This window comes from Leptosomus discolor, chromosome 7, assembly GCF_034619465.1.
Source record: "Leptosomus discolor isolate bLepDis1 chromosome 7, bLepDis1.hap2, whole genome shotgun sequence".
Taxonomy (NCBI): Eukaryota; Metazoa; Chordata; class Aves; order Leptosomiformes; family Leptosomidae; genus Leptosomus; species Leptosomus discolor.
Genome location: NC_141397.1, coordinates 41,175,838 through 41,194,516, shown reverse-complemented (window position 1 = coordinate 41,194,516; position 18,679 = coordinate 41,175,838). Strand labels below are relative to the sequence as shown.

The 18,679-nt window shown below is 42.7% G+C and overlaps 1 protein-coding gene across 2 annotated transcripts in view; it reads right to left on the bottom strand.

The window, feature by feature from the left end:
* Window positions 1-18,679, bottom strand: part of YEATS2 (YEATS domain containing 2) — a 46,951-nt gene that overhangs the window by 16,350 nt on the left and 11,922 nt on the right. Inside the window, exons 8-19 of one of the 2 annotated variants that reach the window (XM_086467768.1) lie at window positions 17,378-17,422; window positions 16,180-16,366; window positions 15,937-15,939; window positions 14,255-14,494; window positions 12,206-12,364; window positions 9,640-9,743; window positions 6,866-6,973; window positions 5,634-5,807; window positions 4,170-4,428; window positions 3,217-3,378; window positions 1,539-1,657; window positions 273-428 (exon numbers count right to left, since the gene is read on the bottom strand). In XM_086467768.1, the coding sequence (XP_086323894.1) occupies window positions 273-428; window positions 1,539-1,657; window positions 3,217-3,378; window positions 4,170-4,428; window positions 5,634-5,807; window positions 6,866-6,973; window positions 9,640-9,743; window positions 12,206-12,364; window positions 14,255-14,494; window positions 15,937-15,939; window positions 16,180-16,366; window positions 17,378-17,422 (1,716 nt within the window). The remainder of the gene's footprint in view (window positions 1-272; window positions 429-1,538; window positions 1,658-3,216; window positions 3,379-4,169; window positions 4,429-5,633; window positions 5,808-6,865; window positions 6,974-9,639; window positions 9,744-12,205; window positions 12,365-14,254; window positions 14,495-15,936; window positions 15,940-16,179; window positions 16,367-17,377; window positions 17,423-18,679) is intronic. The other variant, XM_086467767.1, reaches the window with a different exon arrangement.

The following is an 18,679-nucleotide window of genomic DNA, read 5'->3' as shown; positions in this document are numbered from 1 at the left end:
CTAAGAAATCCCAGAGCACATTTACAAACTAGCAACCCAAGCTTACACATGACCCACTCTGAGGACAGAAATAAAGCTGGAAAACTGTGGTCCAATATCTGCATATGAAAGTAGGCCTTCACGAGCTTTCCTCACCATAGTACAGCCAGCAACAGAATTGTACAAAAAACAAACCAAACGGAATAACTACAAAAGGAAAAGCTCTCAAAATGTGTGGCTGTGGTTCCTCTATCTGACAAAATGCTGACTGGTAAGAGAGAACACATCATTACCTGTGTAAACAGAGCTGTTTTCTGTCCAGTTATCACTTTTACTGCTTGTCCTTGTGTGGAAGATGTTCCAACTCCTACATTGCCCTGAACAACCGAAGCTGGAGTCAGCTGCTTCCCAGAACTCTGAGGAGAAGGCTGGCCAACCAGAAAGGTGCCCTGCTCCAGAAATAAGTTAGGAAGGTCAGCACTTTGAAACACAATTAAGAGTCAACATGAATCTAGGAGTGTCAATACCCAACAAAAGCCTGCAGCTATAATGCAACAACAACGTTTCACCTTCTAAAACACGGCACTGCTAATTACAGGGGATGATTCTGCACTAAGAACTGGACACAGCCTTCTCTTCTCTGTGCCGAAGAACACCTTCTGATGCGAATGAAGGGGTGAAAAAGACACAATCATTTTCCTGTCCTCCTGTCACACTACAATTTAACACACTTTATGCTCTTGAAGTTTACTCTTTGTGACAAATGCTGCTTAGCACACAATATGAGAGAGGGTACTGCTGGGCTAAGCAAAAAAAAAAAAAAAAAAAAAAAAGAGAGACATTCTGTCATCTTCTCACTTCAAAATGTAGTTAGTCGCCCCCCCAAAGGCTATATATCCAGAGCTCAGCATGCAGAATTCACAGCAACAACTGGAGCTGTGTATCCTAATAACCTACAACCTGAGACCTTGACACCCTTCCTGCTTCACATCAGTGTTCAGCTGCTACCCTTTCAGAGGCTTCATTCACCCACTGTCACACATGGATCCCTTCGCACAATATTCTGCTTCCTCATTTTTCTTTCTTACTTAGCCTGCTGTTTCACTCCAATAACTCTCCGTTATTCCCCTATCTTTTGTGCTTTCCTCCAACTCTTATGTATCGTTCATTGTAAGACAGCTCTTCCAACATCATCACCGTCATATCACCTCTCTTGTTTCTGTGACCCTTGCAGCCCTGCCACCAGGCACTCTTAACCACACTGTCTCTTCTCCACCCACTGCTTACCGTGGCCTTACTCAGTGCTGCTTTCTCAGCCAGCAAGGGGCCATGAGAGCACAACCCTGCAATGGGAGGTGAGAGGCAGAGATAGGCCAATAGCAACAGTAAGTGGTAAAGCAGGTGCCTGGCAGAAGGAAGAGATGCAAGGGTTGTTAGAGAGGATCTAGATCCCATAGTCCAAGAATGTTTCATGTACTACAGAACCACAGGACATCCACCTAACACCACTGCAGCCTGAAATGACAATCCGCTTCAACTGAGATGGTTATGCCACTGACCTGGGGTGTCTGCTTCAGGATATACGATGTATAGGTGAGGTGCTGTGACAAGTTACTGCTGCTGCTTGTGCTCTGGGTTCCTCCTCCTCCACTGTTCGTAGAAGAACCAGACTGGAGACCTGTAACCAGAAGAAAAGGCTTGGTAACCAGACAATGTCAGCTGTGAAAGCATCCCTGTATATACAAGTAATTGAAAACACTTTGCAAGACATTTGCTGCCACATGTTCTGTGGCTGAGTAACATTATTACCCAGTACAGCACAGTTCAGATGTGCTGCTGCGCTCCCTTACACCTCAGCAAATGCCATGAACAAAAGGAGCTGTGGGGGAAATAAGGACAAGCAAGGCTCATTTCAGGATGTTTTGAATTTTCTGTTAAAAGAAAGTGCTGTCCAACTGATGAACAGTCTTTTCATCAGTCTTCTGCAGGTTATGAATCTGCAGCAAACGGCCTAGAAACACTCTGAATCCCACTGGCTTCTTAAATTTACTTTCGTTGGCTGCTCCAATGCAATTTTGTTAACAGAGTATTAGATTGTGGATACCAAGCAGTGGTAATTTGCAGTGACATTTGGATATTGCTCTGCCTCCAGAAGGAAGAGCCTGAACGCTGACTTTTTCGCAGTCTCTTGTTAAGAAACAAGGATAAAAAAAAAGTGTTTATGGCTCTATCACAAAAATCACAAGTATTTGCTCTTCCTTGATGCCTATGAGACTACTTCCTTGTCAAAGTTGGACTGCCCCAGCTGCCTCTCTGAATCTCAAGCAATGGGGCTCCCTCCCATCACAAGTTCTACAGTCCAAAAATACCTTCAGCAGAGAATCTGCTTCTTCACTGACATGTACTCCATTGCTATGTTGCTGGTACTTACAGCCTTATATATTATACTGAATAATACCTCTTCCTCACTGCCAGTATCAGAACTGGGAGCAAAAAGTTGGCTCCAAATCCACCTGCCATCCCAAACTCCAGCCACAAAAGGAGCATTGTGGAGAAGGCTCATGACAAAACTCTTCATTTACACAGTCAAAACCTGTAGTTTCTTTCCCTGCAGCATCAGCATACTATAAAAGAAGTATCACCCATTGGAACCATTCTAGCAATGATATTCTGCAGGTATTTCACAGCAAGTTTGATTCACAAGCCCATTAATAAAAAAAGTGTTTCTGCTGGTCTCAACAGCTTGAGGCCAACCTTATATCAATAATCAAAACAATTTCTTTCCCTCATTCTAGATCCAGTAGCTTGTCCTTTTCAAAGTTAGTTTCTAATGCTTCTAGTTTCTTCAGGGTGTCATTCCATTACTTATAGCTTTCACAACTGCATTCAAATCCATCGCAGCTCTACATCATGAAAATGTAGTTGTCTTCCTACAGATTACAAAGAAGAGCTAAAGACAATCGTTTGCTGAATTTGAAGGAAAATTACACCGTCTGCTTTCAGCATAGAGAGAAAGACATCAAGAGCACTGCATGAAAAGCAGTTTAATCTAAAACAGAAGACACTTGTGAGATCTCAGTCTTAAAAAGCACCACATACTGAGCTGTTGTGAACAAAGAAACCCCATCCCATTACTGACTTCCACGGTACCAGGATGCTTTACAGCAAAAAAGCCAAACACATTAATTATGCAGTGATTACATTATTTAACTCATTAGATTTCCCTGCAAGACTAACTAGCATTATTTGTGGCTCGCAGTATGGCTCCTTGGGGTATCAGAAGTAGTTTTCCTTTCCCAGAAGGATTCTTGCTGTTGGTGGTGAGGTACAGTTTCGTGCCTGGTGGTAAGTTTGCCAAGTTTGCCAGGTTGGTGGCTGGTAACTGCAGTGTAGCCATCACTAGAAAGAAAGAATAAAAAGAAATAAAACTACTTGCTTGGAGAAAGTGGCATGCACTGAAATCTGCACAGGATGAAAGTACTAGAAGTGACATGCAGCTAGCCTTTAATAATCTATAGTTAGCTGTCTTAACTGCAGATTAACTCCACCAGTGATGCACAGACACATTTTTTAACAGGTCCAAGAAAAAAATATCTCTGCATGCAGTACCACTTACAGCTCCAGGCTAGAGCAGCACAGCCATGGGTCCTACAGGCTTACTCCAGCCCAGAAGCCACACACCACCTTTCAAAGAGTCCAAGCCTGAGCTAACATGGTCAGATAAAGCCAGCTGTGTGCAGAAGCAGGCAGGGTGCTTCTGCCCATACTCCCATAACTGTAAGCACTGGGGAAGATGTGAAGGTGCAGTAAGGACAGTTTGGCTCTTGCTGGTTGGATTTCTGTGGAGCCCTTTGAGTATTAAGGACTACAATGCTGAGCAAAAATGTGAGACCTGGCTCCTTGAAATGAAAGTCTACTAGGTCTCCAGCACATCCCCCAGCATATCTGTCTGACCTCCACTCGTAGAACACCGCACGTTTTAAAGTACTTGTGCTCCCTCTTCCCCCTTACAGATAATGAGTTAACATTTTCTTTATTTCAAATCCCAGTCAGCCTGAATTTGCCTACAGACTTCTCTATCAAGTTCAGGTTTTTCAATTACACACAGTTATTTTGCAGTTGAAGAAATCATTATAAAGCCTCAAAGTGCACCCATCATGAGCTATCAACAAGGTGTAAAATTACTCTACCTGAGCCTTGAGATGTACTTTTCTGAGCACTTGTGGAAGAAACTTGTGCTTTTGTTATAGTCTGCACAGGCTGAGCAACAATTGTCCCTCCGCCTCCACTCACGATGGCTTTAGCTACACCTTGAGTCACAACCTGCTTCGGACCAACAGCCTTTGCTACTGAAGAGCTAGATTTTGCCACAAGTATCTGGCCACCACTTATAGCCACCGCTTGTTTCACTGTAGACTGTAAAGCAGAACCAACCGGAACACCAACAACCTGCAACAAATAAGCATTGGATGAAGTACTGCTGGCAAGAGCAATCATGTGAATTCTAGCTGTACACTACCTCAATCTCTAGACATTTCAGGACACTTTATACATGTCTAGTCACGTAAAAAAGCTATTAATTCAGAAACAGAATTAAATTGGCAAGAGGCCAATCCCAAGTAAAAAGATAAATTGTTCAACACAACCAGGATTTCAGAGCACCCACAAAAGATTAAGTACATTCATATTACAGGGCACTTCCATTTTTTTCTATGTATAAGCAATGGCTTAATTCCAGCTGAATATAAAGCTTGCCTTGGCAAAGCACAGAGATCCAGAAATTTAGTTTCAACACATTCATGGGAACAGACTCCCTGGGAAAACTATGGTCTCAAAGTAAAATCTCTGAAGTGCTTCAATTTTACAGGTTGACAATAACTGCAGGGAAACACAAGTTTGCACACCTGCTCAATCAGGCAAATAAAGCAGTAAAAAGGATAACAAACTGTTGCAAATGTAAATATATATATATACTTATGCTAAAGTGAAAGCTCCCTATGTAGTCTGTTGTGATTGGCACAAGATTTGACTCTGTCCACAATGGAAACAGGCAAGAATGGGAGACAACTTCCGACACATCTGTCATCTTGTCACTACACAGTTACTGTGCCTTCTCAGAAGCTGCGTCACTCCTGTCATAGAAGCACTGCATTGGCACACACTCCTACAATAAAACACTGGAGTTGCCACTCAAGTAGGACTGCTTCCACCTAATGCCAGTTCTGGCTCAGGCTCCAGCCCACTCCCTATTTGTCCTGTTCTTTTTTGTTGCAGGCCTGCAGTCCTAGTGAAGACTTTGCCTCCTCTTACAGAAAGACCTGGACAACTTTCAGCAAGAGCTGACAATGGCAGCCAGCTTTCTGGGTTGACAAGCTCCAGTTCAAAACCACATTCACCCCACTGTTGCAATGGGTTAGATGGAAGTGGGAGGTGTTCCTGCGACAGTGCCTGCTCACCCTGCTCCCTTCTCATGGACTACAGGTAAGCATGGTATGAGCCACCCTGTGCATATGGGGAAGCGAGCTAACCATGGTGCTGCTGCCTGGGTCTGAGACAGAAGCAACCCTACACCGCTGAGAGAAGCATGAAGTGTTGCAATAAAACCACAAGAAAGACAGCTTACACCACACCAAAGATGCCAAAGTGCCTCATACCTTAGACTGCACCGTCCCCTCGCCTGTGCTCACGACCGGCTTCTGTGGTGACAAGGCTAACACGTGGCTCCCTTTTACAGTGACATACTGCTGCACAGAGGTCTGCGTGGTTGTCCCTGTCACTGGTAGTTGGGGTTGCTGGGGCAGCTCTCCCGGCTCCTGTTTTATTATCACCTTTTAAATAGGAAAAAATAATAAGAAGAAAAGCAAACACCTTAAATCACTGGGGATCATTTCTGGAACAGCCTGCCTGCAGGAAAAGGCAGGCAACAGTCAGTAAACTCACTTGTGGTTCTTGCCACTGTTTGGACTCTAACTCAGCTCCAAGACGAGTGCTACTCCCAACACATAAGTGTGTGGGGGAACGGCTGTATTTACAAAGCATTCCAGATTTGAGAGGTGCTCATAGAAACGACATAATCACAGAAATGCTGGTAATATTACAACTAATAGTCATACTAACAATGGACTTGGCCAGACCTGACTTCTTCAGGCCCTGCATCTATGCATGGAGCCACCACACTTTAAGGTTTCAAATTTCTAAGCACCCTCCTGCTCAGAATACATTCTAAACATCGATTTTTTTTTTCTATCCTGCAAAATTACAACCACTATTATAGCTACAGATATTGTAAATTATTACAGCTGACACTATCCTCCGCGACAGGCCTCAAATCTAATGTCTACTAAGAGCAGCAACTCAAGAAAGGCTGGTGTTTTTTTGCGTTAAGATTACTGTAGGTACGGTAACTGGTAGGAAGCATTCTTCCACCTTTTACTTGGATCACCTAAGATTGCCAGAAACAATTTTAAATGCCAGATGGTAACACTTAAGGAAACGTACTCAGAAGTGGCAACATCTGAGATTCAGAAATCACTATACCATTTTTTAAGAAGCTCCTGACAGATCTGCAGCTTACTCTTACTGAATTCCCAATAAAATCAGCTTTTAAAATACCAGCCTCAATGTGACAGCGATTCAAAGAAAAACAAGAAAGGATGAAAGAGGAGCTAAACCAAAGATCATAGGTACAGTAGAGCCACAGGGAAAGAAAAAAAATAAACCAAAACAAGATACATTTTTAAGAGATGCTAGAGAGCCCTTGGCAGCAAGACACACTGGTTCCAGTAACAGTTTTACATGCACTGGAAGTTACACGGTTTGTGGCACAAGTCAGCATGAAATGGCACTACAGGGGTCCTTGTCCTGGCACAAAAGCCAAGAGGAATACCTTTGTAAAAGCTCCAAGTCCTCCAGTGACTGATTTGGGGCTTTGTACTTTGGAATGACTCCCAATGGGACAAAGGGGTGGCATGGTGGCAAACAGAGAATCCTCCTGCTGCAAATAGGAAGACAGGCACAAAAATCGGTGAAATGTCCAATACAAGAAATAAAACAAGTGACTGCTAATAAAGTGTATCAGGGACCACCTGGGCAGGCCAAATTACTCATACAAATAAGACATGTCCAAGATCAGTCCACACTTAAGCAAAAGGAGCGTAACATACTTAATACAACCTACAAAGCAAATTTTATTCGGAAAGTTACATTGCCAACAGCAGTAACTGTTTCTCACCATATCATATACAGGTGAAAGAAATCGACCCATGTTCCCTGACCAGCTTTTTATACAAAGCATTTCAGAGCTGTAAAATTCAAATAGGCTGAGGGGGGATCTTATCCATGCATAAAAATAGCTGATGGGAAGGTGTAAAGATCATCAAGCCAGACAATGCTGAATAGTATCCAATGCTAAATAGTATCCAATGAAAGAACAAGAGTCAATGGGCATAAGTTGAAAAACGGAAACCCAGGAAATTCTGTTTAATTATAAGACTTTTTTTTAAAATTTAATGGTAATCAAACAGTGATTTTTTTTATTTCAGGTTGTCCAGAGAGGCTGTGGACCCTCCAGCCTTGCAGATACTCAAAACCCAACTGGACACATTCCTGAGCAACCTGCTCCAGTTGACCTCACTTTGAGCAGGAAAGTTGGACTGGATGATGTCCAGAGGTCCCTGCCAACCTCAGCCACTCTGTGATTCTATACGCAATCTCAGAGAGAAAAGACAACCTAAGAAGAAACAAGCTATGGAGGGGAAGAAAATGTTCAATTTAAGACTGCAAGCAAAATTCTCTCAGATGAATTTTTGTTCTCATGTAACTAGGAAGATGTGATGGCATACAGTCTTTCCAGGCAGAACTCAACATTTGGCAGAAGCAGCAAGGCTATATAACTAAATGAAGTAAAAAACATTTCCACACCTGCAATATGATGCACCTAGCATTTCTGGATCTGAGGCTGGTAAAGGAAGTCAAAATGCATTTCAGGAAGTTTGTTACAGTTCCATTTTGTTTAAGTAAAATAATTGTACTCTTTTACAACCAATGTGGATTCCAAAGCCATGGTTTTGCAATCACTTGGCCCATCCTTGTGTTGGATCATGAACAGAAAGCAAGCCCTCAGACTTCAATCTAATAGTCCTGCCATCTTCCTTCTACTGAAAAGGCTGAAAACAGATTAGTTTTCAACCAGATTGGTTGTCTGCTCTGGTTCACCACATTGCTGCACAATTGGTGGCAAACAGGGAGAGGTGTAAAGACAAGGCTGGAGGCATAAGCAGTTCTCTCAACAGCAGCCTGCATATTGGTCATTATAAAGTGGCTGAAGAAACACAGCCTTAAGGCACTAAAAAAAAAAACCCAAAACCAGAAAACTAGTACATACTGAAGAGATTAAAAAGCAGTAAGTTAAGAACAATCTGTAACACCACCGAACCATCAGACACCTCTTCCTCCTTAAAGAAAAGGTAAAACTTTTTTCAATTTTTCCACCAACCAGAAGACATAAATCAAAATACATTTCTGTTTAGAGCTATGATTTATATATATATATACACATATATTTAAATTATCCTCAGTTTTTAACTCTGCCCTAGAAAAACAGAATTCAACTGTTACTAATGACACATGCCTACTCTGACTCATTGAAAACCTTTCAGAAAGAATGGTCCCAAATCAGAGAAAAACAAAGACTAATGAATGGTTTTCAACATAGTTACGTGAAATCCATCTGAGCAAGCAGATTCTTGAAAGCTGAATAGCTATCTGCACACCTGACGCTTAAAATGCTACTCCAAACTAATTGCTTCAGACAGCAATCTTTAACACTTTTTCACTAACAGACATAGGAAGCATTTCAGCTCCAAATGTAAAGTGACTTGTTCTCTGCAGGCTGACTGGCAAGCCTTCCCACCCCCCGCCATATCCTGCATTAATATTCTTGTGACTTGGAGACAGGGAAACTCTCCTGTTTCAGCAGCACACCCACTAGCTGCTTTCAGAACCAGCCTCACTGATGCCACTTCCCTCCCAGAAATATCCTTCCTAGCACAAGATGTGGGAGAGATTTTATGTGAGACAGTTCAGCTCTGTACCTTTTGGGCTTTGCAGATGAGAAGCATGAACACTATTTATCACTGTTTGTTTACACATTTGATTACTCCACTGTTTACACAAACATTTTTCTAAATGCAGGCAGTTGTAAAACCACTAAATGAGCTATTTTTATGCTGCTAGGAGCAGCTGCTGTACAAAAATAATGGAAAAAGTGAAGTTTTTGAGGTAGGCACCTCTGGTTGAATTGCAAAGTCACAAAGTGAAGAGGATCAGAGTCAGCTATAGAAGCGCTTTTTTGAAAGATAAGACATTTTGAAGGAAATTTTGAAAGCTATGCCTTCCATGGATTTCCTTATAGAGAAGGAAAAGGGCAGTGGCTTTAACAGAGGTGTAGGCAAGTGTAATCAGAGCTGCACAAAGTGACAATATCATCTTGTATAACCACCATGTTCTCATATGGCTCCATCTGTTAGACACAGTAAACCTTCTTATGAAGTGACAACCTAAAGAACTTGCCCAAAATGCAGAATTCAGAATACTAAAAAGCCCTATTTAATAGGAAGCTGGATTTTAAAATGGGAAGTACGCACCTAATGAAAACATTACCTTGACAACTGAGGTGACAAGAGTGCTCCCATGGGTCTTTGATACTGGAGATGCAGTTCCATGAGAGGCCTGACAAACACTGGTCAGTTTGCTGTTTGGGCTCCCTGTGTATCAGGAAATAAAGCAGATGCTGGGTGAGGGCTGGGGAGCAGTGACACTGAACACATGCAACCTCTTCTAACAAGGAACACAGCATTTTGTTTCAACTCTGTATACAGAGGTACACCACTGGGAGCTGGCATGCATGTGCACAAAACAAATCTACTACCAAACTTCCACCTGCAGAATCCACACCCCAGAGAAGGCACTTTCCACCCACAGCTCTGTTTGCTGCAAGCAAATGGTCAGGCACCCTCCTGGGTGGCTGAGGATATTGGCTACAGGTGTGAATATGTGAAATTAGGACAGTAAATGAACCACCAGTCAGAACTTGGTGCTGCAGATGTAGCGTCCTCCACTGCCCAGAAGCCCTCTGAACCTACGCTAGCCTCAGACACTGGCACAGGGGAAGGCTTGGAGGAGGCTGGAGCGGGAAGGAAAAGGAAGGCCAGAAAAGGAGGGAGACAAAGTGAGGAGTAACAAGAGGAAGGGACAGAGTGAGCAGGAAAGGAAGAAACAAAAATAAAGAATGAAGACATAGGGCCCTCTGTGGAAGACTGCTCTTGCAAAATTAACATACAGATACATGTGCCACAGCACTCTCCTGACCCCCCGAGATGGATTGGTGTTCAGTGGCAAACTTACCCTGCATTATCAGAGTGTGTACACAACATTTTGTTGCTCAGCAGCGGTTTTGTTACTGCTGTTGGGTTGGTTAGCTTCGTTTGTTCAAAACACGCCAAAGCCGTGGATTACGCTCACGGAAACACAGTAATAGTCTCTCATACAGTTATACTACAATCTGTACTTAAGTTTAAAAGTAAATGAGCAGCCATTTCTTGCAATAATGGGGTCTGGGAAGGCTGGCTTTCACAGAGCATAACGATCTCACCCCTCTTTTCAAGTATGATCTGCAGCCTTATCAGAAACATCCCAGTGACTTTGTCTTTAGTATCACATTACACTCAGTCCAGCCTGGCTGCTGTTGCCAAAAAGCCAGTTCCACATTCCCTCTTGCTCCCTCATACAGGATCTGGTGATGAGGCTTTCTGACAATAAAGCTCCATTTGGGGAGAGGAGGGTATTAATTTTCTGCTCTGCCATTGATCTGACTCATGCGGAATACAGGGGAAGCGGCAGGAGTGCAGGGGAGTGAGAGGTAGCAGACAGTTTCTTCCAAGCCAGTCTGTTCTTACATCACACTACTGTGGTGGGAAACTGTATATTTAATGGCATTATGACTTGAAGTCCAAACCATCTGGGGCATCTACAGATCCCACCCTCCATGTACAAACCACTACTAGGAGAACAAAAAAGTTACTCAAACCATGACAAACTAAATAAAGCAGAGGAGACAGTCAGGCTGAAGGTAAAGAAGAAACAGAAAAAAAAAAAAAAAGGCAGAAACCCCCCAACCAACCAACCAATCAACAAAACTCTATTGGTGAAACAGCTTCAGTGTTACCAAGAAAGCCCCAAAACATACTTTAAACCATTTACCTATGACTATGCTCCCCCTACCAATTCCCTCTGTGATGAAGTTAAAATGAACATGACAGCTGTGTTCCCTCAGATAAAAGGAGGAACTGTTATTAAGACGAGAATTTTTGTGCTTTCCAATCATGTCCAGCAAATGGTTTGTGTGCTACGTGGATGCTGCACTTCACCACATGGCCCTGAGCATCCTTCTGAGATGGCTAGCAAGCACACAGATACACAAACAAGCATGATTTTAAATACACAGTAGTTCTCAGCCACAAATTGCAACAAATAAATTACTTTTAAGTGACCTTTCCTCTAGCCCTGACACAAAGATTACCAATTGACTCCCATACTCATCATCCGTCTCCTGCAGTTCAGAGTTCCCCCTCACCCCAGGCTTATGTCACCACTGAAGTGCAGAGGGAATCCAGTTAGAGGAATCCAAACCAGCTGGAATAGGACCAACTAGAAGTTGAGAGCAGTAACAAAAACCAGCATGGCTGTTACCCTGGTAACCTAGGTCTTTGTATTTCAACACGTCTAGAGCACCACACACCAGGACCGAAGATTGATCTGCAAGTCACTGCAAACCCCCCATGCCTTCTGCCCACATCAGCAACACCATTCTCACACAAACACCTGTGCACTGTTTCTGCCTAAATCTTTGTGTACCACAGTCTACATTACTTTCTCCCCTTCCCTTTTTGCCTGCAAAGAACAGGCTCTCTTTGAAGAAGTATCTGTGAATTCAATTCGGCCTTACACTATGTGCTGTTTCCTAATGGAAGTTACATTACAGCCTGAGATACCCTTAACCACCTCACACAGGCCAGTTGTGCAAACCAACAATACATCTCTCTTTCTTTGATAAGTACTTTTTCATCTTCACAAGCTGAAATGCTGTCATTATACTAATAATTTTAAAGGGAGAGTAAACTTGAATGGGTAAAACTAAGCCACTGCCTTCTGTGATCACACTACACACCTGTGCTTGTGGCTGCTGCTCCAACCATCTGTCCAGGCTTGTCCACAATAATAAATGGATTATTAATGACTGAACTAGCAGAGCCTTGCTTCACGTGCACCGGAGTGGAGGTTGGGGTACGAGGTAGTGGAGATGGACTAGGGGTCGATATTGGAGAACCTTAAGAAAAAAAGTCCAATGCTTCTATCTTGTAAGTGTTGTAAGAACATAAAAAACCAGCAGAAGTAGTACTTTTTAAAATGGCTTAGAGAAGGAACATTTTTTGAGGATGCATTTCCCAGCCTGAGTGAGATCACAGGACTTGGAGGAGGAAAGAGGAGACAGAAGGAAAGGAAAATGCATATAAAGCACTATGGCTCATACCTACCCTGGGCCCTTTCTGCCTACCAGGACAAGCAGGGTTCACAGGGACCTTGAGAAGGTCCATCCCCGAATCCTGAGGGATGCTACCTAAATCATTCTCACTGCCAAGACCAGTCCACCCAAGCAGATGAAGAAAGAGAGCTGAGACTCCTTGATAGGCACTCTCTTTCCCATGTGGAGCCCATGGTACTAGCATTCAGAGACAGGAACCGAGCAGTTTACACAAAAAGGCTGTGCGATACAGCAGCCAGCAGACAGGCATGGGTGATCTTGTCTCTTCACTGCTCTCACTACAGCAGGAGCCCTTGAAAGCAAATTGTAAAATGTGCAACTTCTGGGTAACAGGACCAGGAGAGAGAAAAACCAGAGAAAAGCTGCATGAGGGGGTAAAAAAGAAACACAGAGAAAAGGACAGGCAAGGAAGTGATCAGAGAAAAAGAGATGGCAGCAAGCACACTGACCTTCAACTGCCTGTTAATCTGCTTTCTTGGCAGTGACTGACAATTAAAATAGAACACAAATGCTGATCAAATAAAATCCCCTTGTCTTATAAACAGCTTTTGAAATCTGAAAGGGGTGACACTTCTCAGCAGACAGCAGAACCCTGGAAAAATATTTAGCAGGGAAACGCCCAAATAGCAAAGATCAACAGAGAATAGTCCAAGGATTTTAAAGATAGGATGGCCCTGTAATTCTTGCTTTCTGGGATGCCTTGGGAAAAGAAGATCAAGAGAAGAGCTTATTAAGAAAGAAGAAAGTACTTGGCATAAGTTCAAATGTAAATCAGCCTGAGTACAGTTTTAAGATGTCAAGAAACAATATTGAAATTTAATAAAAAACCAACAAACCAAACACGCTTGAGGAAAATTATCTGGGAGCAGATCATCAGAAGTCACACATGCTGGGAGCTGGTGCTTCACCTTTTCTACTTTGAACACCAGAAAATGAAGGGATGTAACAGGTCATCTTTCAGCTTCACAACACGTGACATGGTGAGCTGCACATTAAAACTTTCTGATGTAAAACTTCATCCACTGGATGGCATCATGACCAAGCAGGGAAGGGACTATAAGTGAAATGAGTAAACAGCACCTTGACAGTGTTTGGTTCAGAAGCTATCAAGAGAGTATCACATTGCTCACAGCAGTCAGCTGGCAATTTAATCCAACAGAGGGTGGACTTTGGAAGAAGACCAAAGCTGTTCCATCTGAGGAGATATCGCAAGTACAAGAGGGACCATTTGAGTCTACAAGGTTGAATCTAATTATTTGCCCAATAATCAGAAAACAAATTTTCTTCTTAATCCATCCCAGCTGTCTGAAAGCAGGAGGGAGAAGAATGGCTTCTTCCCACATAGAAATACCCCACATGGAAGACAGGTCCTTGCATGGGCCTTTCTGTGGGTTGCAGTCCAGTTAAAGACTATCTTTTTGATATTTAAAAGTATTCAAGAATAGGGAGAGAATAGCTCTCATCCTGCTTTTCATCTGATATGAAGCATTTCACACTAGGTTTTTTTTTTTTCTTTGAACATTAAGAAGTGTGTTTAGCTCCTTATTCTGGAGTTTCCTACTGCCTGATATTCAAAGATCGGCAGGAATTCAGAGGAAGGACATAAAACAAGTCCAACTGATTCACTCCCTTGTTTTCCATGGTGAAGCACTGGATAAGTAAACTAACATTCACCTGATACAATCTTGCAACTCATGGTGATAGGCTGGAAGGATTTTCCTGGTGACTCTGCAGGGCTTGGACTCTGACCTTGAGGCACTATTTTACAGCTAGCTGCAATGGGTTGAAAGGCAGAATTTCCATGAGAGCCAAAGGCAACTTTCTGTGTGGCTAACTTGGTGGGAGTCCGTTCTATCGAAGATGGCAGGGAATAAAACGTGGCATGTCTTTCGGTTTCAGCATTCCCAGGGAATCCTGATTAAAACACGGAAAACAAGAGAAACAGTTCTTAGGCGAAGACATCTAATTCCTTACTGTGCTTCTCTACACAAACAAAACTCAGGTACGACAAACATGCTCTTGAAGGAAGGAAGGCAAAGCAAAGGGTAGGCAGTGCTAAACGGGGACAAAGTGGGGTATGGGGTTCCTCCTGTGCAAGCCTGTTGGATCTGTTTCTAAACAGAAGAATAAAAATGTACCATGCACAGCCTGTTCAGCTGTGGCAGGTGGTCAGCCACTTCTCACACATTTTCTTGGAACAACGCTTCCATTGACCAAAAGCTGCTGGTAGTTTCAAGTGCCCTTGTTTAGGCCTCCACAGGACTAAGGCTGGATTTCCTTCGCAGATAATCTTGTAGCCCATTTTTTGGGGTAAAAGCACAAGGAGACCACCTACTGCCTTTTGACCTGGATTAAGGAATCCACCTTATCTGAAGCAGGAGGAGTTAACCTGGAGCTGAGAGATAAGCCACTCCCTGCCATGGTAAGAGGCAGGTTTACTTCCTTCCTGTTGGTTGTAGCACTGCTCACCTAAAGGTCCTGCATATCTTCCTGTTTGAATAAAAAGCCTGTGCATGTAAAATTTGGTTGTCTCTCTCCTTTTTTGGCAACAAGAAAACACTGCGTTTAAACAGTGGACAGTCTTCTCGCTGAGCCAGAACACTGCCAGTGGCATTATGGCACTTACCAGAAAGCACACCATGCAGGACATGAGGTTAAAGCCATTCCTTGAACACTGGAATGGCAGGATTAATCAAGAAAGGCATCAGATCAAGTTGCATGCAACCGTATTTTGAAATATAAAGTTGCTGTTTCCAGCAAGTTTCTCACACTAAAATGTGCAAACCGTAAGAGACATCCTTGGTTTTCAGCCCATTTAACCAAGGTCTGTCATGTAAGCCTCGACACCGTGTATTTCAGAAATAAAGCTAAATGCTAACAGAGGCACAGTTATTCCTACTTCACGCAAACTAAAAATTGTAACAGTGTGCCCAAGAGGCCAGTACTAGCTTGTTTCAGGCAACTCAAATGATCAACAGGCATCAACTGCTGCCCCATTGCAATGGGCGGTGCACTTCCTGATCTTACAGGGGAAGGTGAGAATGAGACCATGACATGCACAGATGCCATCCCTCACACAAACATACACTACATCCTTTTCACTCTGTTTTCAACACCACAGTTATGTAGCCATTTTTGTTACCCCCCAAGTCAACTCATGTTAGGCACCAACATATATAACTGAACGCTCCACTAGACCAATTTCTTAAATGCATAGTCCACAAAATACTCAGAAACCTAAAAACCCTCTGAAAACAGCCTGCCCAAACCAAAACTACCAGTGCTATTCAACAACCTTTTTTCCAACTGCATCTCTGCATAAAGCTCCATATTCACTATGTTTAGCAAAACAGAACCAGCTCAACAAACTCCAGATTTAAAAAAAAAAAAAAAAAGACAACCCAAAACCACCAAACCCAAAAAATAAACAATAACAATTTCTGAATTACATTTCAGAGTACATTGAGGAAACGATCATCTGGGATGAGAAGGATCCGGTAGCACTGGCAACCTTTAAGGCACAAGAGCAATTAAGAGGAGGCATCCAGAAGAGCTGAAGTTCCAAGAACTCGAATTTCACCAATACACATTTGATTTACCTTTGTCCACAGAAGCATCTGGGCTGGAGTCCTGCAACTGTTTAATTGGTGAAGAAGCTTTGACTGGTGCTGGGATACTCAATGGCAGTGGTAAAGATGTAGAAACGTCAGAAAGGTCAGACTCTGAAGACTGGGAGAAGAGATACTCCTCACTAAGGGAATGCTTATGTAGCTCCACATCCACTACCTTCCAGAAATAGGAGAAAGGACAACATTATTATTTGGTAGCTAGGTAAAGACAGAAAAAGTGAAAACAACTGTGCCTTTTCTTTTTATTTTAATGTCTAGAAACCTCTCCCTCTCCTCTCCCCACCCTTGCATAACATTTCCATTCACTTCAGGGCCACTTCCTAGAGGTCCAGAAGCACCTGAGCGAAGATAAAAATCTTGCAACATTTAAACCCCATGGTAAAATGGCACACCCCTCAGTCTGTGGGGAACTCTGAAGAGCGAACACTGGAAGGAATACAGAGCCCAGCTCCAAGCATCCCACTAAGGAAAGGACTGCATACCCCCTTAGGGACAGGCACAAAACGGCAGCTTGCCTTTTCTGATAAGGCCTTGAGAAACACACCACATTAACTACTCTTCAAAAGTGTTCTTTAATCACAGCAGACATCTCACATTAGTGTTTTCTCCACAGACTGAAAAGCTGAAGCAATGCAATTTCACCAGAAAAGTTTCCATTCACTACAGTATAGCAATGGGAAAATAATACAAAAAACCTTTAGGAATATAGCAAACTATGAGTTATTAATTCATTTTAAATTTTAAGAGTTCATATTCAATGAAGATACTGAATCTTAACAGATGTGCAAAAACACTGCAACATTTCAGCAGGATAGCTGGGTGACCCCTTTAACTTAAATTCTTTATATATGAGATCTGCAGCATGTCAGAATGCAAACAAGACATATGGCACCAGAAGCTCCATAAAGAAATAAAAATTAAAACTGCAGTATAAGTTCTTTATGAAAGAAGAGCCAGAAGCAGTCTCCCCTGAACTAGAAAGGGGAAAAAATGACTGTCATGAATAGTGACAAGGTGTCATAGTCACTTCATTTAACAAGAGAGCAAAATCTACATTCCAGAAATTGTGAAATCATATGGGTCTGACTCTGTGCTTAGTCCTGTGTATCATCTTCTTTTTGAATATCCTTAAGGGAATCAAAGTACATCTACTCCACGTCATGCTTACCGTTTCTGCACCAAGTGTCTGCAGGCCGGTGTAGGTCCTGTCCAACTGGGCAAAACAACACATTTATATTAACCAACAGGGCAAAGCAATATATCAACTAGAATTTACAATACCATTTGTTTGAAAGGAGCTGAAGCTATTTAAGTTGAGCAGCAGCACATCCAACTTTTTGAGGCCACAGGGTCAGAAATCTGTGTGCTTTATTAAGTACCTCTTCTTCTGCAAAAAAGCCAACAACAACCCAAAGCCCACACTCAAGCAGAAAGGAACAAAAAAGCTGAAGGAAATGAGACAGATTGCAATAATAGTTCCCCAACAACGAAGAGTCTCTGAGGAGTGTCCTTTTTATTCCTGATGTCAATATAAGGAAATAATAATGAGAAAAAACTCATTAAAGAGATTTAAACTGACCAGCATGAAGGCTATGTTTACACTATGATTTTTGATTAAATAACTATTCACACTGAGTATCAGCTGATAGAGAGGCAGAAAATCCCAGAAGCATCTATTAAGATATTATAGAGGGAAGCTGGGTTTGACAGGTTCACGGTGCCCTGGAGTCTGATGGGCAGACAGGCTGCCAGCCACGGTGGAGAGCTCAGCGCACTCGTAACACCTCACAGCAGCCACAGGCTCAGTATGCAAGCAGTAAAGATTTGCTGATTTGAGTTCTTGTGTGCCACAGACTGGCTCAGTTTTCTCCTGTAGGCTGGGCTTCCTTTGCTGCACAACGTCCATCATACTGTTACCAACATCCCTAAGTTCCAGGGGAACGTTCCCAGCCTACTCTACTGTCTATATTTGGGGTTGCAATGAGGTATCTACATTAGCATGAAATTCATTAATGCAGGCAGAGTTTAAATAAAACCAATCATGCTGCTCAAAGAAACAGGAAACTGAATCAGCTCAGGACTTAATTCCACTAACACTAGGGACTACTAATTAAAAGGAAAAGAGCAATGGCCTAGTTACCAGGACTGCTGAACACTGCAAATCCTACTGAGTGTCAAAGGGCAGGTGAAAAAGAAGGCTTTCTTCAAAAGGAACATGCAACAAATGGGGAATCTCAGCCCCTCCCTGCCCACAGAGATAATCTCTAGCCAATACATGCAAGTGCTAAAGGAACAGAACAGATACAGCAATCACTTGACCAACAGAAAGATAGCCCTGCAGCACTCTGTCAAGTTAAAGCCAGCGGGAGTACAATAAAAATCTCAAACTGCAGGGAAACAACAGGTAAATGCTTTGCTGCTCTGAGCAGAAACAGTTCCAGCTTCTGCAAGGCTGGGTTCCTTGGCTACG